Genomic DNA, 25,280 nt, shown 5'->3' on the forward strand with positions numbered 1-25,280 from the left:
TTACAAGCCCAAAACCAACAATGCTTTAAGAAGTTTTAAGAGAAAAAAAAGTGTGACATAAAAAAAATAGAAAATAAAGTAACAAATAATTAAACAGCAGCAGTAAAATAACAATAGCGAGGCTTTATACAGGGGGTACCGGTACAGAGTCAATGTGGAGACTATATACAGGGGGTACCAGTACAGAGTCAATGTGGAGGCTATATACAGGGGGTACCAGTACAGAGTCAATGTGGAGGCTATATGCAGGGGGTACCAGTACAGAGTCAATGTGGAGGCTATATGCAGGGGGTACCAGTACAGAGTCAATGTGGAGGCTATATACAGGGGGTACCAGTACAGAGTCAATGTGGAGGCTATATGCAGGGGTACCGGTACAGAGTCAATGTGGAGGCTATATACAGGGGGTACCAGTACAGAGTCAATGTGGAGGCTATATGCAGGGGGTACCAGTACAGAGTCAATGTGGAGGCTATATACAGGGGGTACCGGAACAGAGTCAATGTGGAGGTTATATACAGGGGTACCGGTACAGAGTCAATGTGGAGGCTATATACAGGGGATACCGGTACAGAGTCAATGTGGAGGCTATATACAGGGGGTACCGGTACAGAGTCAATGTGGAGGTTATATACAGGGGGTACCGGAACAGAGTCAATGTGGAGGCTATATACAGGGGTACCGGTACAGAGTCAATGTGGAGGTTATATACAGGGGGTACCGGTACAGAGTCAATGTGGAGGCTATATACAGAGGGTACCGGTACAGAGTCAATGTGGAGGCTATATACAGGGGTACCGGAACAGAGTCAATGTGGAGGCTATATACAGGGGTACCGGTACAGAGTCAATGTGGAGGCTATATACAGGGAGTACCAGTACAGAGTCAATGTGGAGGCTATATACAGGGGTACCAGTACAGAGTCAATGTGGAGGCTATATACAGGGGATACCGGTACAGAGTCAATGTGGAGGCTATATACAGGGGGTACCAGTACAGAGTCAATGTGGAGGCTATATACAGGGGTACCAGTACAGAGTCAATGTGGAGGCTATATACAGGGGTACCAGTACAGAGTCAATGTGGAGGCTATATACAGGGGTACGGTACAGAGTCAATGTGGAGGCTATATACAGGGGTACCGGTACAGAGTCAATGTGGAGGCTATATACAGGGGTACCGGTACAGAGTCAATGTGGAGACTATATACAGGGGGTACCGGTACAGAGTCAATGTGGAGGCTATACAGGGGTACCGGTACAGAGTCAATGTGGAGGCTATATACAGGGGGTACCGGTACAGAGTCAATGTGGAGGCTATATACAGGGGGTACCGGTACAGAGTCAATGTGGAGGCTATATACAGGGGGTACCGGTACAGAGTCAATGTGGAGACTATATACAGGGGTACCAGTACAGAGTCAATGTGGAGGCTATATACAGGGGTACCGGTACAGAGTCAATGTGGAGACTATATACAGGGGGTACCGGTACAGAGTCAATGTGGAGGCTATATACAGGGGGTACCGGAACAGAGTCAATGTGGAGGTTATATACAGGGGGTACCGGTACAGAGTCAATGTGGAGGCTATATACAGGGGATACCGGTACAGAGTCAATGTGGAGGCTATATACAGGGGGTACCGGTACAGAGTCAATGTGGAGGTTATATACAGGGGGTACCGGAACAGAGTCAATGTGGAGGCTATATACAGGGGGTACCGGTACAGAGTCAATGTGGAGGTTATATACAGGGGGTACCGGTACAGAGTCAATGTGGAGGCTATATACAGAGGGTACCGGTACAGAGTCAATGTGGAGGCTATATACAGGGGGTACCGGAACAGAGTCAATGTGGAGGCTATATACAGGGGGTACCGGTACAGAGTCAATGTGGAGGCTATATACAGGGAGTACCAGTACAGAGTCAATGTGGAGGCTATATACAGGGGGTACCAGTACAGAGTCAATGTGGAGGCTATATACAGGGGATACCGGTACAGAGTCAATGTGGAGGCTATATACAGGGGGTACCAGTACAGAGTCAATGTGGAGGCTATATACAGGGGGTACCAGTACAGAGTCAATGTGGAGGCTATATACAGGGGGTACCAGTACAGAGTCAATGTGGAGGCTATATACAGGGGTACCAGTACAGAGTCAATGTGGAGGTTATATACAGGGGTTACCGGTACAGAGTCAATGTGGAGGCTATATACAGGGGTACCAGTACAGAGTCAATGTGGAGGCTATATACAGGGGGTACCGGTACAGAGTCAATGTGGAGGCTATATACAGGGGGTACCGGTACAGAGTCAATGTGGAGGCTATATACAGGGGGTACCAGTACAGAGTCTATGTGGAGGCTATATACAGAGGGTACCGGTACAGAGTCAATGTGGAGGCTATATACAGGGGGTACCGGTACAGAGTCAATGTGGAGGCTATATACAGGGGGTACCGGTACAGAGTCAATGTGGAGGCTATATACAGAGGGTACCGGTACAGAGTCAATGTGGAGGCTATATACAGGGGTACCGGTACAGAGTCAATGTGGAGGCTATATACAGGGGTACCGGTACAGAGTCAATGTGGAGGCTATATACAGGGGTACCGGTACAGAGTCAATGTGGAGGCTATATACAGAGGGTACCGGTACAGAGTCAATGTGGAGGCTATATACAGGGGGTACCGGTACAGAGTCAATGTGGAGGCTATATACAGGGGTACCGGTACAGAGTCAATGTGGAGGTTATATACAGGGGGTACCGGTACAGAGTCAATGTAGAGGCTATATACAGGGGTACCGGTACAGAGTCAATGTGGAGGCTATATACAGGGGTACCGGTACAGAGTCAATGTGGAGGCTATATACAGAGGGTACCGGTACAGAGTTAATGTGGAGGCTATATACAGGGGTACCGGTACAGAGTCAATGTGGAGGCTATATACAGGGGTACCGGTACAGAGTCAATGTGGAGGCTATATACAGGGGGTACCGGTACAGAGTCAATGTGGAGGCTATATACAGGGGTACCGGTACAGAGTCAATGTGGAGGCTATATACAGAGGGTACCGGTACAGAGTCAATGTGGAGGCTATATACAGGGGGTACCGGTACAGAGTCAATGTGGAGGCTATATACAGGGGGTACCGGTACAGAGTCAATGTGGAGGCTATATGCAGGGGGTACCGGTACAGAGTCAATGTGGAGGCTATATACAGGGGGTACCGGTACAGAGTCTATGTGGAGGCTATATACAGGGGGTACCGGTACAGAGTCAATGTGGAGGCTATATACAGGGGGTACCGGTACAGAGTCAATGTGGAGGCTATATACAGGGGGTACCGGTACAGAGTCAATGTGGAGGCTATATACAGAGGGTACCGGTACAGAGTCAATGTGGAGGCTATATACAGAGGGTACCGGTACAGAGTCAATGTGGAGGCTATATACAGGGGGTACCGGTACAGAGTCTATGTGCGGGGGCACCGGTTAGTCGAGGTAATTGAGGTCATATGTTCATGTAGGTAGAGTTAAAGTGACTATGCATAGATAATAAACAGAGAGTAGCAGCAGCGTAAAAGAGGGGTCAGGGTAACTCTTTGATTAGCTGTTCAGGAGTCTTATGGCTTGGGGGTAGAAGCTTTTGAGAAGCCTTTTGGACCTAGACTTGGCGCTCCGGTTCCGCTTGCCATGTGGTAGCAGAGAGAACATTCTATGACTACGGTGGCTGGAGTATTTGACCATTTGTAGGGCCTTCCGCCTGGTATAGAGGTCCTGGATGGAAGGAAGCTTAGCCCAAGTGATGTACTTAGCCGTACGCACTACACTCCGTACGCACACTCACTATACTCTAGTGACCTGCAGTCGGAGGCCGATCAGTTGCCATACCAGGCAGTGATGCTCTCGATGGTGCAGCTGTAGAAACTTTTGAGGATCTAAGGACCCACGGCAAATCTTTCTCCTGAGGGGAAATAGGCTTTGTCGTGCCCTCTTCGCGACTGTCTTAGAGTGTTTGGACTTCTTGACACAATGCCCACTTAACCCGGGAAGCCACCCGCACCAATGTGTTGGAGGAAACACCGTACACCTGGCGACCGTGTCTGCGTGCACTGTTCTCGGCCTGCCACAGGAGTCGCTAGTGCACGATGGAACAAGGACATCCCTGCCGGCCAAACCCTCCCCTAACCCGGACGACGCTGCACCACTCGGGAGGCCCCTAGCCTGTCTTCTCCTGAGAGCCAGATCGGCCTACAGCAATGTTTCTGACCAGCCTTTCAAAGCACTTCATGACTACAGACGTGAGTGCTACGGTCGTTAATCATTTAGGCAGGTTACCTTAGTGTTCTTGGGCACAGGGACTATGGTGGTCTACTTGAAACATGCTGGTATTACAGACTCAGACAGGTTGAAAATGTCAGTGAAAACACTTGCCAGTTGGGCAGCGCATGCTCGGAGTACACATCCTGGTAATCCGTGTGGCCCTGCGACCTTGTGAATGTTGACCTATTCAAAGGTCTTACTCACATCGGCTATGGAAAGCGTGATCACGCAGTTGTCCTGAACAGCTGATGCTCTCATGTGTGCTTCAGTGTTACTTGCCTCAAAGCGAGCATAGAAGTAATTTAGCTCGTCTGGTAGGCTCGTGTCACTGGGCAGCTCATGGCTATTCCTCCCTTTGTAGTCTGTAATAGTTTGCAAGCCCTGCCACATCCGACGAGCATCGGAGCCGGTGTAGTACGTTTCAATCTCAGTCCTCTCCCATTTGTAAGTCGCTCTGGATAAGAGCGTCTGCTAAATGACTTAAATGTAAATGTAAATGTAAGCTTTGTCTGTTTGATGGTTTGTCTGAGGGCATAGCGGAATTTCTTAGAAGCTTCCGAGTTAGAGTCCCACTCTTTGAAAGAGGCAGCTCTACCCTTTAGCTCAGTGTGGATGTTGCCTGTAATCCATGGCTTCTGGTTGGGGTATGTACAGTCACTGTGGGGACGACGTCATCAATGATGAAGCCATTGACAGATGTGGTGTACTCCTCAATGCCATCGGAAGAATCCCAGAACATATTCCAGTCTGTGCTAACAAAACAGTCCTGTAGCTTAGCATCTGTTTCATCTTACCCTTTCTTATTGACCAAGTCACTGGTGCCTCCTGCTTTAGTTTTTGCTTGTAAGCAGGAATCAGGAGGATAGAGTTATGGTCAGATTTTCCAAATGGAGGGTGAGGGAAAGTTTTGTACATGTCTCTGTGTATGGAGTAAAGGTGGTCTCAAGATTTTTTCTTTCTGGTTGCACATTTAACCTCTAGCGACGAGCAATCCCGTATTCGGGAGCGTAATCATAGCCTCAAGCGCATTACCATTACGCAAAGTTTCCTATTCATGAAAATCGCAAATGAAATGAAATAAATATATTCAAACACAAGTTTAGCCTTTTGTTAACAACACTGTCATCTCAGATTTTCAAAATATGCGTTACAGCCAACGCTAGACAAGCATTTGTGTAAGTTTAGCATGGCATAATGCTATGCTAGGCTGTGCTGGCAGCAGGCAACATTTTCACAAAAATAAGAAAAGCAACCAAATTAAATCATTTACCTTTGAAGAACTTCAGATGCATTCACTCAGGAGACTCCCAGGTAGATAGCAAATGTTCCTTTTTTCCAAAAATAATATTTTTGTAGGCGAAAAACGTCATGTTTGTTCATCCTGCTTGGCTGAGAAATCGACAGAAAAATACTTCAACTATAATGCATTAGCATAACGCAACTTCTTCTATTCATGAAAATCGCAAATGAAATGAAATAAATATATTCAAACACAAGCTTAGCCTTTTGTTAACAACATTGTCATCTCAGATTTTCAAAATATGCTTTTCAACCAAAGCTACACAAGCATTTGTGTAAGAGTATTGATAGCTAGCATAGCATTAAGCCTAGCATTCAGCAGGCAACATTTTCACAAAAACAAGAAAAGCATTCAAATAAAATAATTTACCTTTGAAGAACTTTGGATGTTTTCAATGAGGAGACTCTCAGTTAGATAGCAAAGGTTCAGTTTTTCCAAAAAGATTATTTGTGTAGGAGAAATCGCTCTGTTTTGTTCATCACGTTTGGCTAAGAAAAACCCCCGAAAATTCAGTCATTACAACGCCGAACTTTTTTCCAAATTAACTCCATAATATCGACAGAAACATGGCAAACATTGTTTAGAATCAATCCTCAAGGTGTTTTTCACATATCTATTCGATGATAAGTCATTCGTGGAAGTTTGGTTTCTCCTCTGAACCACATGGAAAAATGCATGCAGCTGGAGATTGCGCAATAATTGCAACGGGGGACACCAAGCGGGGCACCTGGTAAATGTAGTCTCTTATGGTCAATCTTCCAATGATATGCCTACAAATACGTCACAATGCTGCAGACACCTTGGGGAAACGACAGAAAGTGTAGGCTCATTCCTTGCGCATTCACAGCCATATAAGGAGACATTGGAACAAAGCGCATTCAAAATCTGGGGCATTTCCTGTTTGAAATTTAATCTTGGTTTCGCCTGTAGCATCAGTTCTGTGGCACTCACAGATAATAGCTTTGCCAATTTGGAAACGTCAGAGTGTTTTCTTTCCAAAGCTGTCAATTATATGCATAGTCTAGCATCTTTTCGTGACAAAATATCTTGTTTAAAACGGGAACGTTTTTTTATCCAAAAATTAAAAGAGCGCCCCCTATATCGAAGAAGTTAACCTCTCTAGGGTACATGAGACGGTAGCGTCCCACCTCGTCAACAGCCAGTGAAACTGCAGGGCACCAAATTCAAAACAACAGAAATCCCATAATTAAAATTCCTCAAATATACGTGTATTTTACACCATTTTAAAGATACACTTGTTGTAAATCCAGCCACAGTGTCCGATTGCAAAAAGGCTTTACGACGAAACCAAACCAAACGATTATGTTAGGTGAGTGCCTATTCACAGAATAATACAGGCATTTTTCCAGCCAAATAGAGGAGTCACAAAAAGCAGAAATAGAGATAAAATGTATCACTAACCTTTGATGATCTTCAGCAGATGACACTCATAGGACATTTTACACAATACATGTATGTTTTGTTTGGTAAAGTTCATATATATATCCAAAGATCTCAGTTTACATTGGTGCCTTACCTTCAGAAGTTCCAAAACATCCTTTGATTTTGCAGAGAGCCACATCAATTTACAGGAATATACATAATAAACATTGCTAAAAGATACAACGTTATGTATGGAATTTTAGATGCACTTCTCCTTAATGCAACCGCTGTGTCAGATTTCAAAAAAGCTTTACGGAAAAAAGCAAACCATGCAATAATCTGAGTCGGCGCTCAGAGCCCAATCAAGACACAAATATATCCACCATATTATGCAGTCAACAAAAGTCATAAATAGCATTATAAATATTAACTTACCTTTGCTGATCTTCGTCGGAATACACTCCCAGGACTCCCACTTCCACAAGAAATGTTTGTTTTGTTCGGTAATGTCCATCATTTATGTCCAAATAGTTACTTTTGTTAGCGGGTAAACAAATCCAAAGTCACGAAGCAGACGAAAAGTCAAAAAGTTCCGTAACAGTCAGTAGAAACATGTCAAACGATGTATTGAATCAATCTTTAGGATGTTTTTAACATACATCTTCAATAATGTTTCAACCGGAGAATTCCATTGTCTTCAGAAGTGCGATGGAACAGAGCTCCCTCTCATGTGAACGCGCATGGCCAGAGCATGGTCAACTCATGGCAGACCTTACTCATTCCCTTCTCCTTCGGCCCCACTTCACAGTAGAAGCATCAGACAAGGTTCTAAAGACTGTTGACATCTAGTGGAAGCCTTAGGGAGTGCAACATTACCAATATCCCACTGTATCTTCAATAGGAGCTGAGTTGAAAATCGACCAACCTCAGATTTCCTACTTCCTGGTTGGATTTCTTCTCAGGTTTTTGCCTGCCATATGAGTTATGTTATACTCACATACATCATTCAAACAGTTTTAGAAACTCCAGAGTGTTTTCTATCCAGATCTACTAATAATATGCATATTCTAGCTTTTTTGGCTTTGTAGCAGGCCGTTTACTCGGGGCATGCTTTTCATCCGGACGTGAAAATACTGCCCCCTACCCCAAAGAAGTTAACATGCTGGTAGAAATGAGGTAAAACCGATTTGAGTTCCCTGCATTAAAGTCCCCGGCCACTACGAGCGCCGCCTCTGGATGAGCTTTTTCCTGTTTGCTTATGGCCGTATACAGCTCATTGAATGTGGCTGCATCGGTCTGTGGTGGTATATAGACAGCTACTAAAAATACAGATGAAAACTCTCTTGGTAAATAGTGTGGTCTAAAGCTTATCGTGAGATACTCTACCTCAGGAGGGCAAAACCTTGAGACTTCCTTAGATTTCGTGCACCAGCTGTTGTTTACAAATATACATAGACCGCCACCGCTTGTCTTACCAGAGGCCGCTGTTCTAGATAGAGCTTGTGTGTATGTGTACTTTTGTGCCTGTGTATAATATGGTAGCAGTTCGTCTCTGACTGTGACCACCGGACCATACAACATATCCTCCCTCCTCCTGCTCCATTGTCCCAACTCCCTCTCTTACCTCAGTCAGTGATCTCTCCACCTCCCCCTGTGCCTCCCTCAGGGCTGCCTGTGTAATAGATAGGCCAGTTGAAGCAGCAGACTAACAGCTCCAGCTAACAGCTCCAGCCACTCAACCCTGATGGAAACGCTACTACTCCCTGCCCCCTGTAATCAATACTGGTCTACCCAGAGTATTGGGAGGCCCATGGCATTGTATCCAAAGTGATATGCTCTGTTTCAGCTTTCGAATCAGTGGCAAAACCACTTTGAACCCAGCCTGGCATACAAACTGATATATGTGTGTGTGTCGGAGCGTAGGGCCCTCCTACTGTTTGTGTTGATTTTCAAACGGAGCGCACGCACGCACGCACACACACACACACACACACACACACACACACACACACACACACACACACACACACACACACACACACACACACACACACAGAGACAGAACGGGCAGTTCACTCCATTTGGACATGGAATTATATTTTGTAATGCTGCTTTGTGTGTGTTCATTTCAAAACTGAACGGATCAATGGAAGAATAGAAGTTGAGTAATTGTTTTGCAATGGTGTAACAAGTCAGATTGCTAGTGTTGGGGTTTTGATGTTATCTGCGTTAGGTTTGGCAGTTGGAGGAATTAGTTGGTCTTTTGTATGTTATTTGCTGACATGTCATCCTAATACTGAGGGTTGGGCTCAGTAACAGTACAGTTCAGCACTGGGACATACGGTGTCTGTGTGTGTTAGCACAGATGTGTGTGTGTGTGTGTGTGTTAGCACAGGTGTGTGTGTGTGTGTGTGTGTGTGTGTGTGTGTGTGTGTGTGTGTGTGTGTGTGTGTGTACATGAGTATGATGAATAGTCTCAGTCAGTGCAGCAGTCAGTGTGGTGAAATGTGTCCACCTCATCAGTTACTGTAAAAGGAGGAGGAGGAGGAGGAGAGGAAAGGATGAGGAGGAGGGTTAGGAGTGGGGGTGAAGAGGGACCCTAGGGAGAATATGGGGCTTAGGGGTGGAGGATTGATGGTGTGGAGTTAGCTCTTGAGCTTGACAGTCTAGACAAGAACACTATCTCACATTGCTGTCGAGCACCCCCTGTCCGTTGTTTGCTGAAGCGTGGAGGCCCACCTGAACACTGTCTCACATTGCTGTCGAGCACCCCCTGTCCTTTGTTTGCTGAAGCGTGGAGGCCCACCTGAACACTGTCTCACATTGCTGTCGAGCACCCCCTGTCCTTTGTTTGCTGAAGCGTGGAGGCCCACCTGAACACTGTCTCACATTGCTGTCGAGCACCCCCTGTCCTTTGTTTGCTGAAGCGTGGAGGCCCACCTGAACACTGTCTCACATTGCTGTCGAGCACCCCTGTCCGTTGTTTGCTGAAGCGTGAGGCCCACCTGAACACTGTCTCACATTGCTGTCGAGCACCCCTGTCCGTTGTTTGCTGAAGCGTGGAGGCCCACCTGAACACTGTCTCACATTGCTGTCGAGCACCCCTGTCCGTTGTTTGCTGAAGCGTGGAGGCCCACCTGAACACTGTCTCACATTGCTGTCGAGCACCCCCTGTCCTTTGTTTGCTGAAGCGTGGAGGCCCACCTGAACACTGTCTCACATTGCTGTCGAGCACCCCCTGTCCTTTGTTTGCTGAAGCGTGGAGGCCCACTTGAACACTGTCTCACATTGCTGTCGAGCACCCCCTGTCCGTTGTTTGCTGAAGCGTGGAGGCCCACCTGAACACTGTCTCACATTGCTGTCGAGCACCCCCTGTCCGTTGTTTGCTGAAGCGTGGAGGCCCACCTGAACACTGTCTCACATTGCTGTCGAGCACCCCCTGTCCGTTGTTTGCTGAAGCGTGGAGGCCCACCTGAACACTGTCTCACATTGCTGTCGAGCACCCCCTGTCCTTTGTTTGCTGAAGCGTGGAGGCCCACCTGAACACTGTCTCACATTGCTGTCGAGCACCCCCTGTCCGTTGTTTGCTGAAGCGTGGAGGCCCACCTGAACACTGTCTCACATTGCTGTCGAGCACCCCCTGTCCTTTGTTTGCTGAAGCGTGGAGGCCCACCTGAACACTGTCTCACATTGCTGTCGAGCACCCCCTGTCCTTTGTTTGCTGAAGCGTGGAGGCCCACCTGAACACTGTCTCACATTGCTGTCGAGCACCCCCTGTCCGTTGTTTGCTGAAGCGTGGAGGCCCACCTGAACACTGTCTCACATTGCTGTCGAGCACCCCCTGTCCGTTGTTTGCTGAAGCGTGGAGGCCCACCTGAACACTGTCTCACATTGCTGTCGAGCACCCCCTGTCCGTTGTTTGCTGAAGCGTGGAGGCCCACCTGAACACTGTCTCACATTGCTGTCGAGCACCCCCTGTCCTTTGTTTGCTGAAGCGTGGAGGCCCACCTGAACACTGTCTCACATTGCTGTCGAGCACCCCCTGTCCGTTGTTTGCTGAAGCGTGGAGGCCCACCTGAACACTGTCTCACATTTTTTATTTTTTTATTTTTTATTTCACCTTTATTTAACCAGGTAGGCAAGTTGAGAACAAGTTCTCACATTGTCTCATAAATACCCTAACAAAAATAGGCAAACTGCTGAGTGCACAGGAAAACACAAATACATCCTTTTTATGCTCAATAGGGTAACACAATATAGTAACTTTCATTTAACAAGCCATTAATAATATCATTGATGAGGCATGTGTTGGTTATTAGTAAGACCAGATTGAATGGCACACTTTTTATACTGTACTTTCCCTCCTATAGATACTCCTATAGTGCCCTCTGCTACTCCTGTAGTGCCCTCTGTTACTCCTACAGTACCCTTAGTTACTCCTATAGTATCCTCTGCTACTCCTATAGTACCGTCTGTTACTCCTACAGTACCCTCTGCTACTCCTATAGTACCCTCTGCTACTCCTATAGTACCCTCTGTTACTCCTACAGTACCCTCTGCTACTCCTATAGTACCCTCTGCTACTCCTATAGTACCCTCTGTTACTCCTACAGTACCCTTAGTTACTCCTATAGTATCCTCTGCTACTCCTATAGTACCGTCTGTTACTCCTACAGTACCCTCTGCTACTCCTATAGTACCCTCTGCTACTCCTATAGTACCCTCTGTTACTCCTACAGTACCCGTGGTTACTCCTATAGTATCCTCTGCTACTCCTATAGTACCCTCTGTTACTCCTACAGTACCCTCTGCTACTCATATAGTACCCTCTGCTACTCCTATAGTACCCTCTGTTACTCCTACAGTACCCTTGGTTACTCCTATAGTATCCTCTGCTACTCCTATCGTACCCTCTGTTACTCCTACAGTACCCTCTGCTACTCCTATACTACCCTCTGCGACTCATATAGTACCCTATGTTACTCTTATAGTATCCTCTGCTACTCCTATAATATCCTCTGCTACTCCTATAGTACCCTCTGTTACTCCTACAGTACTCTCTGTTACTCCAATAGTACCCTCTCCTACTCTTACAGTACACTCTGTTACTTCTATAGTATCCTCTGCTACTCCTATAGTACCCTATGTTACTCCTATATATAGTATATACTGTACTCTAGATCATCGACTGCATCCTTATGTCACTAGCCACTTTAACTATGCCACTTTGTTTACTTTGTCTACATACTCATCTCATATGTATATACTGTACTCGATACCATCTACTGTATGCTGCTCTGTACCATCACTCATTCATATATCCTTATGTACATATTCCTTATCCCCTTACACTGTGTATAAGACAGTAGTTTTGGAATTGTTAGTTAGATTACTTGTTGGTTATCACTGCATTGTCGGAACTAGAAGCACAAGCATTTCGCTACACTCGCATTAACATCTGCTAACCATGTGTATGTGACAAATAAAATTTGATTTGATTTCCTACAGTACCCTCTGTTACTCGTTCCGTACTCTCTGTTACTCCTATAGTACCCTCTGCTACTCATATAGTACCCTCTGCTACTCCTATAGTACCCTCTGCTACTCCTATAGTACCCTCTGTTGCTCCTACAATACCCTCTGTTACTCCTATAGTACCCTCTGCTACTCCTACAGTACCCTCTGTTACTCGTTCCGTACTCTCTGTTACTCCTATAGTACCCTCTGCTACTCATATAGTACCCTCTGCTACTCCTATAGTACCCTCTGCTACTCCTATAGTACCCTCTGTTGCTCCTACCGTAGCCTCTGCTACTCCTTTAGTACCTTGCCTACCAGACCGGTAGTGTTAGGACTGGAACAAGACTACTCCTATAGCTGTTTTCAAACTGAATCAAGAGAATGAGTCAAACCTTTACAAAGGGCACGGCTGCTAAGGTAGATTGAATTCTCAGACCATGATTTGATTCCACTGGGGCCATGTGTTCCTGTACAGTAAAAATCAATCCCACTAATCACATCTTGAAAAGGGCAGACCTTGAGGGATCCATATCAGTTATAGTTTGTCTGTGAGGTGCAGGGATATAACACCATTGTAAATACAACCTATATTTATGTTGATTTATTTTCCCTTATGTATTTTAACTTTGCACATCATTACAACACTGTATACAGACATAATATGACATCTGAAATGTCTTTATTCTTTTGGAACTTTTGTAAGTGTAATGTTTACTGTTCATTTTTATTGTTTATTTCACTTTTGTTTATGATCTATTTCACTTGCTTTGGCAATGTAAACATATGTTTCCCATGCCAATAAAGCCCCTTGAATTGACATTGAATTGATATTAGGGACATCTGCCTGTGAATGGGAGTACTGCAACAGAGAGACAAATTCAAGGCTGATGTCATTGATGTGCCTTAAAATAGCTCAACGTGGTTTTCGAATGAGAGTTCTTCACCTTTTATGTCTTAAATGAGACGTACATTCTTTGAAAGTCAAGTCTTTCTCTGTGTAGCTTCAGCCTGTCTTTCAGTCTTTACCTATCACACATCAACACAGCAGTGTCAAAGCTTCAAAACATGTGCAGTTCATTCGTTGATCCTCCTCTGCACAAATTAACTTGAAATATATGCGTGTGAGCTTGTGTTTCACCTGGAATCAACCACCAACACATTAAAAACATCTTCAATCTTCCCTTGTAAGCATTTCGCTCAAGTACAGCAGCGTGGTCATGTTCATTCCAAAAACTCTCCACGAGGCGGCGTTCTCCTCGGTGTAAATGGAACTATCTGGAAACAGCTGTCGAGACCCAGATCAGCTGGAATACAGTGCAGACTGCAGGACTACAGCCAGTGACCCTGTGGCTCCAAACTACAGTAGGGAGAAAAGTGTCCCAGGGGGCTTTCCGCCAGAGATAAATGTGTCCACTGTCTGGTATTGTTCTGTCCTTTTTTTCTCTGTCATTATTTATGTAAATTTTGGCCCCGGGCTGTTCCTGTGAGAGATAGATTTCCAGACAAGATCCCTTGTCTTTCTGGTCGTTTTTTAAGACTCTCTCGCTCTTTTCGTCTGTCTGACATGGGAATTTTCACACTTTCTTTTAGCTGTGATTTAAATTGTGGATGAATTTGAATGGAATGGCCATTTCCACAGCACCTGTATCAGGACTCAAACTAGGCTAGACAGTACAGTGTTGTTCATCAATAGATGCACTTTGAATATTGTATTCTATTCCCTCTCTGACTGAATGAAGGATGAGCATTTTTATTCTCTTCAGTTGAATGTCAAGACAATTATCATACTATCAAATCAAATGTGGTTGGTCACATACACATATTTGGCAGATGTTATTGCGGGTGTAGCGAAATACTTGTACAAAGTTGCTTTGGAGCTAAATATGCTAAATATGTCGGCGCTATCTGACATCATCGTTGCTCAGAGCTCACATTGTAAATAACAACTACAATTCCCTTTGAGTGACAGTGGTCCCAGTCTTCAGTCTTCTTATCAGATTATAACTGAGATAAGTCATGGACTCAAGTGATTGGTCAGCTGTAGCCTCTCCGCAGGCTATGAGCTAAGTAACATTGTGTTGTCCCTAGTGATGGTGTAAGTCTCCAATCAACAGACTGGGCTTTTTTGGGGGGCTAATTAGGGATGGGGTGTGTGTTAGGGGGGTAATTGTGTGTGTGTGTGTGTGTGTGTGTTTGTGGTGGGTAATTGATTCTCTGTACCATTTTAGGGGAGGGTTGCTAGTGGGCAGAAGGAGCTTGAGCCGTGGCCCAATAATTAAGGGGGCGGGGAGGGGGAGTTGAGTGGTGGTGATATGGTACTCCTCAGGGATTTAGGGTTCAGGTTAGGGGGGGTTGGCTAAGGGGGCTGAGGTTCAGATTGGGTTTACTTAGGGAGGGAGATGGAGAGAGAGAGACTAACATTGTACATAGACATTCCTTTGAAACTTTTGTGAGTGTAATGTTTACTGTTCATTTTTGATTGTTCATTTCACTTTTGTTTTATGATTTATTTAACTTGCTTTGGCAATGTAGACATATGTTTCCCATGCCAATAAAGCCATTTGAATTGAATTGAGAAGGCAAGAGAGAGGGAGGGTGGAAAGAGCGAGAGGAAGGAGGGACAGATTCATTTGGAGAAGTGCACATTCACATTCAAACCGCCATTGGGTGTAATTAGTGCACAACCATCATGTTATTACTGTAGCTAAAGACCCCCTCAGCCTTTATCTCTCAATCTGTTCCAGTTCATACACTGTCAATAAGAAACAGATTGCCTGGTTTGGATAGTAGCTCCACAGGCTTGGATAATAGCTCCTTAACCCTCCTTTTCTCCCTTCAATGTTTGTAGATCTGTAAGGTAGAAGCAATATGGTGGAAGACCCCCCACTACACTGCTTATACCCAGACCTTTGAGATCTGAAAACATTGGCGGGTTAGGGAGTGATTTGGGACCGGCTGGTACAGGGACATAAAAGCGGTTCAGGAATGGCTTGACTAACATAATGTCGTGTCTTTGGCTATGCCGGATTAAGTGATATGACATGCTATTCTATAAAATAACCTGATTGAGCTAATCATGTAAATGTAATTAACTAGAGAGTCGGGGCACCACAAAATAATATTTATAGAGCTGTTATCTTCCGAATAAACTCTTAAAGACCTAGTAATATTTTTCATCAATAGCAGTCAATATTAATCGTCACCTTAATTCAGACTCATCTGAAAGTTGTAAATTCTTGGTTATCTTCACGAACCCTGGCTAACAAGTTGAATCAGCAATACAACATTGGGTTTAATTATTTATTTACTAAATACCTAACTAATCACACAGAATTACACATACACATAATTAATCATAACTTGATTACAAATTACGTCATAAAGGAAAACGTCACTAGCGGGCTGAACAGATATGACAGCTTGTTACACAAAAGAAAAGGGCTGGGTTTGAGTGAAGGAGTGGGAAGACTGAGTAACAAAGGAAAAAAGCTGTGCTATTGTAAATACAGTTTCTTATGCATTCTAAATTACTGCCCATTTGGAAAAGGAAAAGGCAATAAATATTTACTCTGAGCTGCGCTTCAGTAGGTCGGTGGTAGATGGAACCGTGTTGCCAAACCGAGTCCTTTGTCCTTTGAAGAATGTCTTTGGTGGTCAATTGGATACGTTGTAGTAATGTCGTTGTGTGATAGACGGGATACTCTGTCTGTTCCTTCCTAACCCTCGTTTGCAGCTGCTGTTGCTAACTCAACGGCTAGGAGGTATCACTTCTGTAGTGAATAAGAGTTCAAAGTTCATACCATTCGCAACCAAAGCTCACGCTGATTCGTTCTGTTGGTATTATCTGAACCATTCTGACACCGGACCGTCGTCCTCACATCCTCTGGAAACAGGAGGTTACATTTTCGTCAAGGCTTTATATAGTGGAGCGAGAAGGGTGTGTCTGAAAAGTTTTATAACCCATGACTCTTCACAGGGGCGGGCCACTGATTGAGCAGAGCCCTAACCTTATGAAAACCCAATTCTCACATTTTAGAAGCTAAAATCACATTTCATCCCATCACGAATAATCCAAACATTTAAATTGAACAACAATTCCATGTGAATCCGATAACTCTGATGTGTAGACTTTCCACTGTAGAGTTTATGTCATCTTATCATTGATGAGAATGTCTCAGATGACAACCGAACTGACATCATATTCATTAAGTACCACCGCATATGTTCAATTGGTCGGATTACCAGAATATAGTTCATTTCCCCCCACCTTCTGATGTTCCCAGAATCTCTATGTTAACCAAGGGGTTTTCAAATGTAACATCAGTAGGGTAGAGAGAGGAAAAAGGGGGGAAGAGGTATTTATGACTGTCCTAAACCTATCCCCAGGCCAACGTCATGACACTAGTGTCCTCGCTACTGACCTATATCACAGAGGGTCAGAGGTCACATTTGTTTGACCTGCTAATCAATCAGTCAGTAGATCTGTTTAACTGGCCTCAAGGCTTCCTAAATGTGCTTTCCGTAATTGAGCTCATGCTCACGTTTGTGTACGTGTGTAGGCCTACGGACAGACCAGTTTGTCACACACACATTCTTACTGTAATCAGTCGGATTTCACTTTTTTTTACTTACATATTTTCCCCCCTCCTTTTCCCTTTCCTCTTTCCCTCTGTCCTTCAAATATTTATCTTGTTACGATACATAGGAAGAGAGCTATCGGCCAGAACTCACCGCCTCACCCCCGAGTATTATTTCAGCCTCGAGTAAACTGGTCACTAGCCAGAGTGCCCCCCCCCCCCCCCCTAATGTCTTTCAGATGCCTCCCAAAAACCGGGGACTCAAAACTGCCAAAAATATCCATCCCTAGTCCCAATGACCACAAGTCTAACCTGGATGTGACCTAGCTATTAGCTTAGCGGCTAGGCTAACTCCGCTAATGGTCTAATTTAGGTCAATGTTTACTTGTATTTAACTCTAGCAAGTGGTTAGCTGCTACTGTAGGCTAATGCTAGGTTAATGGGATAATTTATGTCAATGTTTACACATACTTAACAGTTTGTTGAGTAGATGTATGTAGCCCACTCTGTTGAGGGTTAATGCAATTCCTGAATGCTTAGCTAAGCTCAGGACCATCATATGATGATAATCAGGGGCGCAACTTTGGTTTTAGAAGTGGGTGGGTAATATATACAATGGGTGGGTCTAATCCTGAGTGCTGATTGGTTAAAAACTCTTTACAGTGTCTATTCCACAAGTTACCACTGGCTAAATCTATGACGTTAAAATGCTTCTTTACTCTGTTCCATCTGACTGTGCAATCCACTGTCTCATCAGCCCAGCCAGGCACTTTATAAACTTGATCTCCACTATAAAAAGCATCTAGACTTTATCTCAAATTTCTTTTAGACTAACAATTGGTTTTCAACAGCGGTGATTTGTATAAACCTTGCTGTCTGTCTCTCCAACATTTGCAACATGGTTTCTATAGTCAAATTCGATCTCCTGCTGTCCCATAGTAATGAACGTGTTGGGAGTCAGGACGAGACAGACAGGCAGCGTTTCTCAGCCAGTCAAACTCATGAATCAGCTGGCATCATTTTTATGGATTTATACAAAAAAATATCAATTGAAAAAAGGTAAAAAACCAAACGCAGCTAATTTGCTGTCTTTCCATCTTAAGTTTGAAGTGATTGTGTTACCGTAGCTGTGTTGTTGGCTAGCTCCTCTGAACAGCAGTGTTGTAACGAGTGAGCACAGTTTCTATGCCAGGCGAAATCGCGACTCATTAGCTTCTTGTTGTGGATGTATCCAAATAAAAGTCACATGTCCACCCCCCGTCCCCAGTGAAAGTTGCGCCCCTGATGATAATACACCTCAAAGCATTTTTGGTATGACCTTTATCAGGGTCCTATTCATTAGGAACCAAATGGAGGACAACAGACTGAAAGAGGGAGCGATTATAACTGGACTATTAACAAAGGCTTGTTCGTTTCCCATTGCAAAACTGTACACGTTGTACTCTAATGAATACTGTACGACCCTGTTTACCAGGATGTAGTAAATAACTGAATCGAAACACACACAGTATCGATTTAACCAGGAGACTGTTCTTGTTCTCAAGTATGAAGGGTTATTAGTTAGCTACTTTAAGTCTGTCATTGTTGATCCGTCCATATAATAGTCATTCTATTTCCATGGATCCATCTATCTCACTCAACACGATGACGATGCACACTATTGCTAATAAAAAGAACTAGACAGAAATTCCAAAGCTGAAGTTGCCGGTTGTGGTTGATGCACAACATTTACAGTTGGATGAAAAATTGCTTAAGCAGTTGACTTTTCTTGATTTTGACTTCTTTATAAGATGTTTAGGACAGGTTTACCTTGTAAATCTAGATCTGCAGGCATTGTTTAACAGTCTCCAGGGTAGAGGAGTACAATTAAGTACTTTTCAGCCTGTTGCGGTGTTCGACCAAACAAGCCCTTTCCTTACTACACAGCGTGAAACATGGAAGGCAGTTTACTTGTACTATCTGTACAAGTTAAGTATTGATCGAGTTAGTATTTTAGTGTTTTAAGTACTTAAAAAGATATTTGACTTGAAAATATGTCCCTGATGTTCCTCTCCTCTCCTCTCCTCTCCTCTCCTCTCCTCTCCTCTCCTCTCCTCTCCTCTCCTCTCCTCTCCTCTCCTCTCCTCTCCTCTCCTCTCCTCTCCTCTCTCCCTCTCCCTCTCCCTCTCCCTCTCCCTCTCCTCTCCTCTCCTCTCCCTCTCCCTCTCCCTCTTCCTCTCCTCTCCTCCTCCACTATTTAGGTTTTGACTGTCAGCGTGGGAGCTATCCCTCTGTGTCTGTGTAGTTTTAAAGGCCCTGGTAGCCCACTACCCCTAGCTCAGGTCACATTGTGATGTAAACTCTGTAAGTGAGACCTCTTCTCCTGTTAACTCTCCAACACTGGGGACTGGCATAGCCAGGTGGGCCTTTGTTATGGGGTTATAGGTACAGCACTGACAGTACACTAGTGTAGGGTAGTGTTAAGTAGTGTTCAATACGAAACAGACGTTTGTGACTGGAGTTGAATTGTGAGATTTTTATAGAAATATGTACCAAATAATCATAGAATTATAGAATATAGAATCATATAATTCTATTGTGTAAAATTATAGAAATATATAGAATTGGTGTTGTTCTATGTGGATATATCTATATGGACATATATATCTGGATGTTGAAAATTCTGGAAATCTCTATCACCCATAAAGAAGAGGATATTGGCAGCATTGCCAACACTGTAGCAGGCAAGACCAAGGACAGAAAAAGCAAATATCCTGCTAGCTGGTGCAAGAATTCTCCTTCCACAAATGATTTCCATTAAAATCCCAGCTCTAACTATAGTCTCACTGTCAGCTGAATACAATAGCCTCAGTTGTTTCTCTTTAGCTGGAGGGTCATCTGCCCAGAGCGGCTGACCACTGATGACACCAGGGTAGGAGCTAGAGTCCGTCTGGTCACAATGGACAGTATTCTGACCTGACTTGGCTGGCCATTAGAACAATATAAGGGCATTATTCATGATCCTCTGTAGAGAGCTACAAAGAGGCTAATTGAAGCAGGGCATTGACTCTGAAAGGGCTATCATGCCTTCATGCCACTAGGGAGGTAGAGAGAGATGGTTACAGACCTTGGATTGGTCATCTGGTCTCGGGTGAAGTGTGTGTGTGTGTTCACTCACAGCGACAGCCCAGGAGAATAATTTCCTTAACCTCATTAAAAAGTCCACTAACTGCATCGTCATCCTGATGAAACACCAAGCTGTTCCAAGCATCATTCACGCACACACACACACACACACACTCTCTCTCGCCACCAGCAGTCACAGCATAGCATAGCACAGCTCACCACAACACACACCCATTCAGCAGGGCTAGTTCCGCTCCGCAGTCCGCATGTCCTTAATTTAGCCGTAGTTTAGCTAGCAACGTAAACCAATTATAAAAAGGGGAGTTGAAGAGGAGGGAGGGAGGGAGGATGGTGGTGCCGTTTTCAAACGTCACATGACCAGGTTGTCAGTTGGCCCTACTCATTTCTCTCTCTCTCTCTCTCTCTCTCTCTCTCTCTCTCTCTCTCTCTCTCTCTCTCATACATACTCTCATAATCGCTCACTCACTCACTCCTCAGACACACACACACGCCTCCGTCTCTGCGTGCGGGCTGAGCTGTGTGTGTGTACGTGTGTGTGTATGTTAATGAGGTCAAGGAGTGACAGACACCCTATGTGTGTCTCCTCTGTGCTGCTGTCCTTCACTTGACTCTCATCATGTCCCTCTGTTGTTGCTTCTTTTTTAGGGACTATGGATCATCCAAGCGCAAATCAGGTAAGTCTTTCCACCGCCCTATTGATTTCAAGTGTCTTCATGTTTTCTACAGTATGTATGTTGTAAGACATTGTAATTCTGTCAGCAGACTATCCTCTACAGGGTAATTGATTGACTTAAGTAGATGGAGGGAAACTTTACCCCACTTCTTCTCATCCTGTAGCACTGAATGATCTGTCATCCTGGTGAATGGTACTTGTCACACAGCGTGATCTATCTTTCCCCTTAACTGTCACTTTCATGTCTATCTGTCAATGTGGGTTTTGTTTACTTGTCGGCTAACGGAACGGAACAGAACCGTGACAGACTGTTTGACCAGTGTTTTTGGGATGCGTTCCAACTGAACAAACCCCCTGTATAGCCTCGTCTTGCCTTGAGCATTGGGTGGGGTCGATAAACTATTGAAACTCCTGGGGATGTCTCTGCAAGGATAGCCGTTGATGTTCCTGTTCTGTCTGCCAGGATGAATTATTTTCTGTTGTGGGGAGAGACAGATTGCATCCTAAATGGCATCTTATTCCCTATATTGTGCATTACTTTTGTCCAGAGCCCCATGGTCAAAAATAGTGCACTATAAAGGGAATAGAGAGCCGTTTAGGGCACAACCATGGTCAAAGCCGTTAAAATGTTTCTTGGCTGTGGGCTCTGGTTTAAGGAATAGAGATCGCTTTATATGACATGTACAGTTGAAGTGGGAAGTTTACATACACCTTAGCCAAATACATATAAACTCAGTTTTTCACAATTCCTGACATTTAATCAGAGTAAGAATTCCCTGTCTTAGGTCAGTTAGGATCACCACTTTATTTGAAGAATGTGAAATGTCAGAATAATAGTTGAGAGAATGATTTATTTTCAGTGTACATACACTCAATGAGTATTTTGTAGCATTGGCATTAAATTGTTTTAACTTGGGTCAAATGTTTCGGGTAGAGTGGTCTAAGGCACTGCATCTCAGTGCTAGCGGTGCCACCAGAGATTCTGGGTTCGAGTCCAGGCTCTGTCACAGCCGGCCTCGACCGGGAGGCCCATGGGGCGGCGCACAATTGGCCCAGCGTCGTCTGGGTTAGGGAGGGTTTGGCCGGCAGGGATATCTTTGTCTCATCGCACACTAGCGACTCCTGTGGCGGGCCGGGCACAGTGCACGCTGACCAGGTTGCCAGGTGTGCAGTGGGTTGGATGGGCATTGTGTCAAGAAGCAGTGCGGCTTGGTTGGGTCGTGTTTCACGATGCCATCTATTTTGTGAAGTGCACCAGTCCCTCCTGCAGAAAAGCACCCCCACAACATGATGCTGCCATACCCGTGCTTCACGGTTGGGATGATGTTCATCGGCTTGCAAGCCTCCCCCTTTTTCCTCCAAACATAATGATGGTCATTATGGCCCAACAGTTCTATTTTTGTTTCATCAGACCAGATGACATTTCTCCAAAAAGTACGATCTTTGTCCCCATGTGCAGTTGCAAACCGTAGTCTGGCTTTTTATGGCGGTTTTGGAGCAGTGGCTTCTTCTTTGTTGAGCAGCCTTTCAGGTTATGTCGATATAGGACTCGTTTTACTGTGGATGTGGATACTTTTGTACCTGTTTTCTCCAGCATCTTCACAAGGTTCTTTGCTGTTGTTCTGGGATTCATTTGCACTTTTCGCACCAAAGTACGTTCATCTCTAGGAGACAGAATGCGTCTCCTTCCTGAGCGGTAAAACTATAGTTTGTTATTAACAAGAAATTTGTGGAGTGGTTGAAAAACGAGTACTAATGACTTCAACCTAAGTGTATGTAAACTTCCGACGTCAACTGTACATGAAAGTAATGTAGAGTGTGAAGGATGCTGGGGAAGATCCTAGAGGGAGACACCATTGTGTATACTGTATCACTACTGTATTGGAAAGTGGGTAGGTTAGCCTGGTTCCAGATCTGTTTGTGCTGTCTTGCCAACCCCCATGGTCAAAGACCTGGCAGGACTTGGCTGGATGGGTGTATGTGTGTGGTCGAACATACTAGGCTATTCAATATGACTGACCTATGGAATAGGAACTTGTTCAGTGGGTCAGACATATACTGTGACTTAGCTGTTTATCCATACATTCATACTTAAAAAGGATTTGAGGTCGACATTAGCCATCTTAACGTGTTAGCATGGTGATGATATAGAAATAGTTGCTTAGCCATAGCCATAGCAAAAGCTATACGTGCGTGAGTCACCATTATCAAATCAAAGTTTATTGGTTGCGTACACAGATTTGCAGATGTTATCGCAGGTGTAGCGAAATTCTTATTGCGAAATTAGCGAGGAGCTAGAAACAGGGTGATCGTGTCTATCAGCGCCATCTTATCCGTGCTATGTTTTATCTTAAAGGGATAGCTCAACCAATATGTGTTTTCGTAGACGGAAGAAGGTGTGGACCAAAGCGCAGCGTGGTACGTGTTCATGATTTTATTAACTGAACACTGAAATACAAAACAACAATGTGAATAAACTAAAAAAAACGAAACAGTCCTGTAAGGTGCAGAAAACACTAAACAGAAGATTAAACACCCACAGCCAAAATGGGGAAAACAGGCTACCTAAGTATGATTCTCAATCAGAGACAACGAACGACTCCTGCCTCTGATTGAGAACCATACCAGGCCAAACACATAAATACTACATAGAAAAAAGAACATAGACCACCCACCCCAACTCACGCCCTGACCAAACTAACACAAAGACATAATAAAGGAACTAAGGTCAGAACGTGACAATATGTGCATCTTAAAGGGATAGCTCAACCAATATGTGTTTCTTAAAGGGATAGTTCAGCCGAAACCATGCTAATATTGGACTTCTATGGGTTTAGAAAATGAAGCGGTTGGTGACAGTGTCTAAATAAACAAAACAAAAGCATGGATTGCCCTCTGTTCTTGTCCATGGACTACTTTCAGGGTAAGATCAATAAAACCAATAAGTAGATTTGGTAATTTAGGTGAACTATCCCTTTTAATATCTCTCTTTCCCACACACATAGGTTGGGAGAGTGAAGGGAGAAGCAAAAGTCAGACTTTTGCATGAATTTTTAAATAGAAATAGGAAATGCTTTGTGGTTAATGATCAATGACATTTCCGTTCCGTTCTGAAGCCTAAAAGGCAACTTTTTGATAGTTTAGTAGTGGCTGACTGCCCATATCTACAAGCCAATGTAGTGGCTGACTGCCCATATCTACAAGCCAATGTAGTGGCTGACTGCCCATATCTACAAGCCAATGTAGTGGCTGACTGCCCATATCTACAAGCCAATGTAGTGGCTGACTGCCCATATCTACAAGCCAATGTAGTGGCTGACTGCCCATATCTACAAGCCAATGTAGTGGCTGACTGCCCATATCTACAAGCCAATGTAGTGGCTGACTGCCCATATCTACAAGCCAATGTAGTGGCTGACTGCCCATATCTACAAGCCAATGTAGTGGCTGACTGCCCATATCTACAAGCCAATGTAGTGGCTGACTGCCCATATCTACAAGCCAATGTAGTGGCTGACTGCCCATATCTACAAGCCAATGTAGTGGCTGACTGCCCATATCTACAAGCCAATGTAGTGGCTGACTGCCCATATCTACAAGCCAATGTAGTGGCTGACTGCCCATATCTACAAGCCAATGTAGTGGCTGACTGCCCATATCTACAAGCCAATGTAGTGGCTGACTGCCCATATCTACAAGCCAATGTAGTGGCTGACTGCCCATATCTACAAGCCAATGTAGTGGCTGACTGCCCATATCTACAAGCCAATGTAGTGGCTGACTGCCCATATCTACAAGCCAATGTGATTTTCAGATTGTTTGTTATATTGCATGGTGATATCAGGGTGCTTTGCAGTAATATTATACTGTAATGATTTACCTTCAACTAGTTTTCCTTCTAACTTTGGTCTTACTTTGTTTTCCCATCTGTTTTTAAAATCAGTTCCAACATGCTTCAAGAACACTGAGTTTAAATCAGAATGACTAATAGCAGTTAATCAAAGTCAATCATCATTTGCTAAATGTAACTGACAAGTTGTTTGGAGCATAGAACACGAACCCAACGAACTTCCTTAAACCATCAGGTTCTCCAATTCCCCGAATGAGATCACACCTATTCGATTAAATCCTTTTTTCTTTTCTTTACCAGAACCCTCATTTAATTTCCTTGGAAACTGACTGCTTTAAATGAGATATAAGACATTGGTGCCTTTTCCTCATCCACTTCCTGAGTGCTGATCTAGGATCAGTTTAGCCTTTTAGATCATACTGAATGAGATTACATATGGACAGCGAGGACCTAGTTCACCCATTTGACAGGTTGTTGCGTAATAGCCTTAGTTTTTACTTAACTTATTGGTTTATTCAGATCCCC

At 44.3% G+C, this 25,280-nt stretch overlaps 1 protein-coding gene across 4 annotated transcripts in view; it reads left to right on the forward strand.

The window, feature by feature from the left end:
- Positions 1-25,280, forward strand: part of LOC115103693 (SH3 and PX domain-containing protein 2A-like) — a 141,654-nt gene that overhangs the window by 54,734 nt on the left and 61,640 nt on the right. For 3 of the 4 annotated variants that reach the window (XM_029624562.2, XM_029624565.2, XM_029624563.2), the window contains one exon: positions 20,878-20,906. In XM_029624562.2, the coding sequence (XP_029480422.1) occupies positions 20,878-20,906 (29 nt within the window). Of the gene's footprint in view, positions 1-20,615; positions 20,907-25,280 lie in introns of those variants that run through there. The other variant, XM_065006205.1, reaches the window with a different exon arrangement.

Source organism: Oncorhynchus nerka, linkage group LG21 (genome assembly GCF_034236695.1).
Source record: "Oncorhynchus nerka isolate Pitt River linkage group LG21, Oner_Uvic_2.0, whole genome shotgun sequence".
Lineage (NCBI taxonomy): Eukaryota > Metazoa > Chordata > Actinopteri > Salmoniformes > Salmonidae > Oncorhynchus > Oncorhynchus nerka.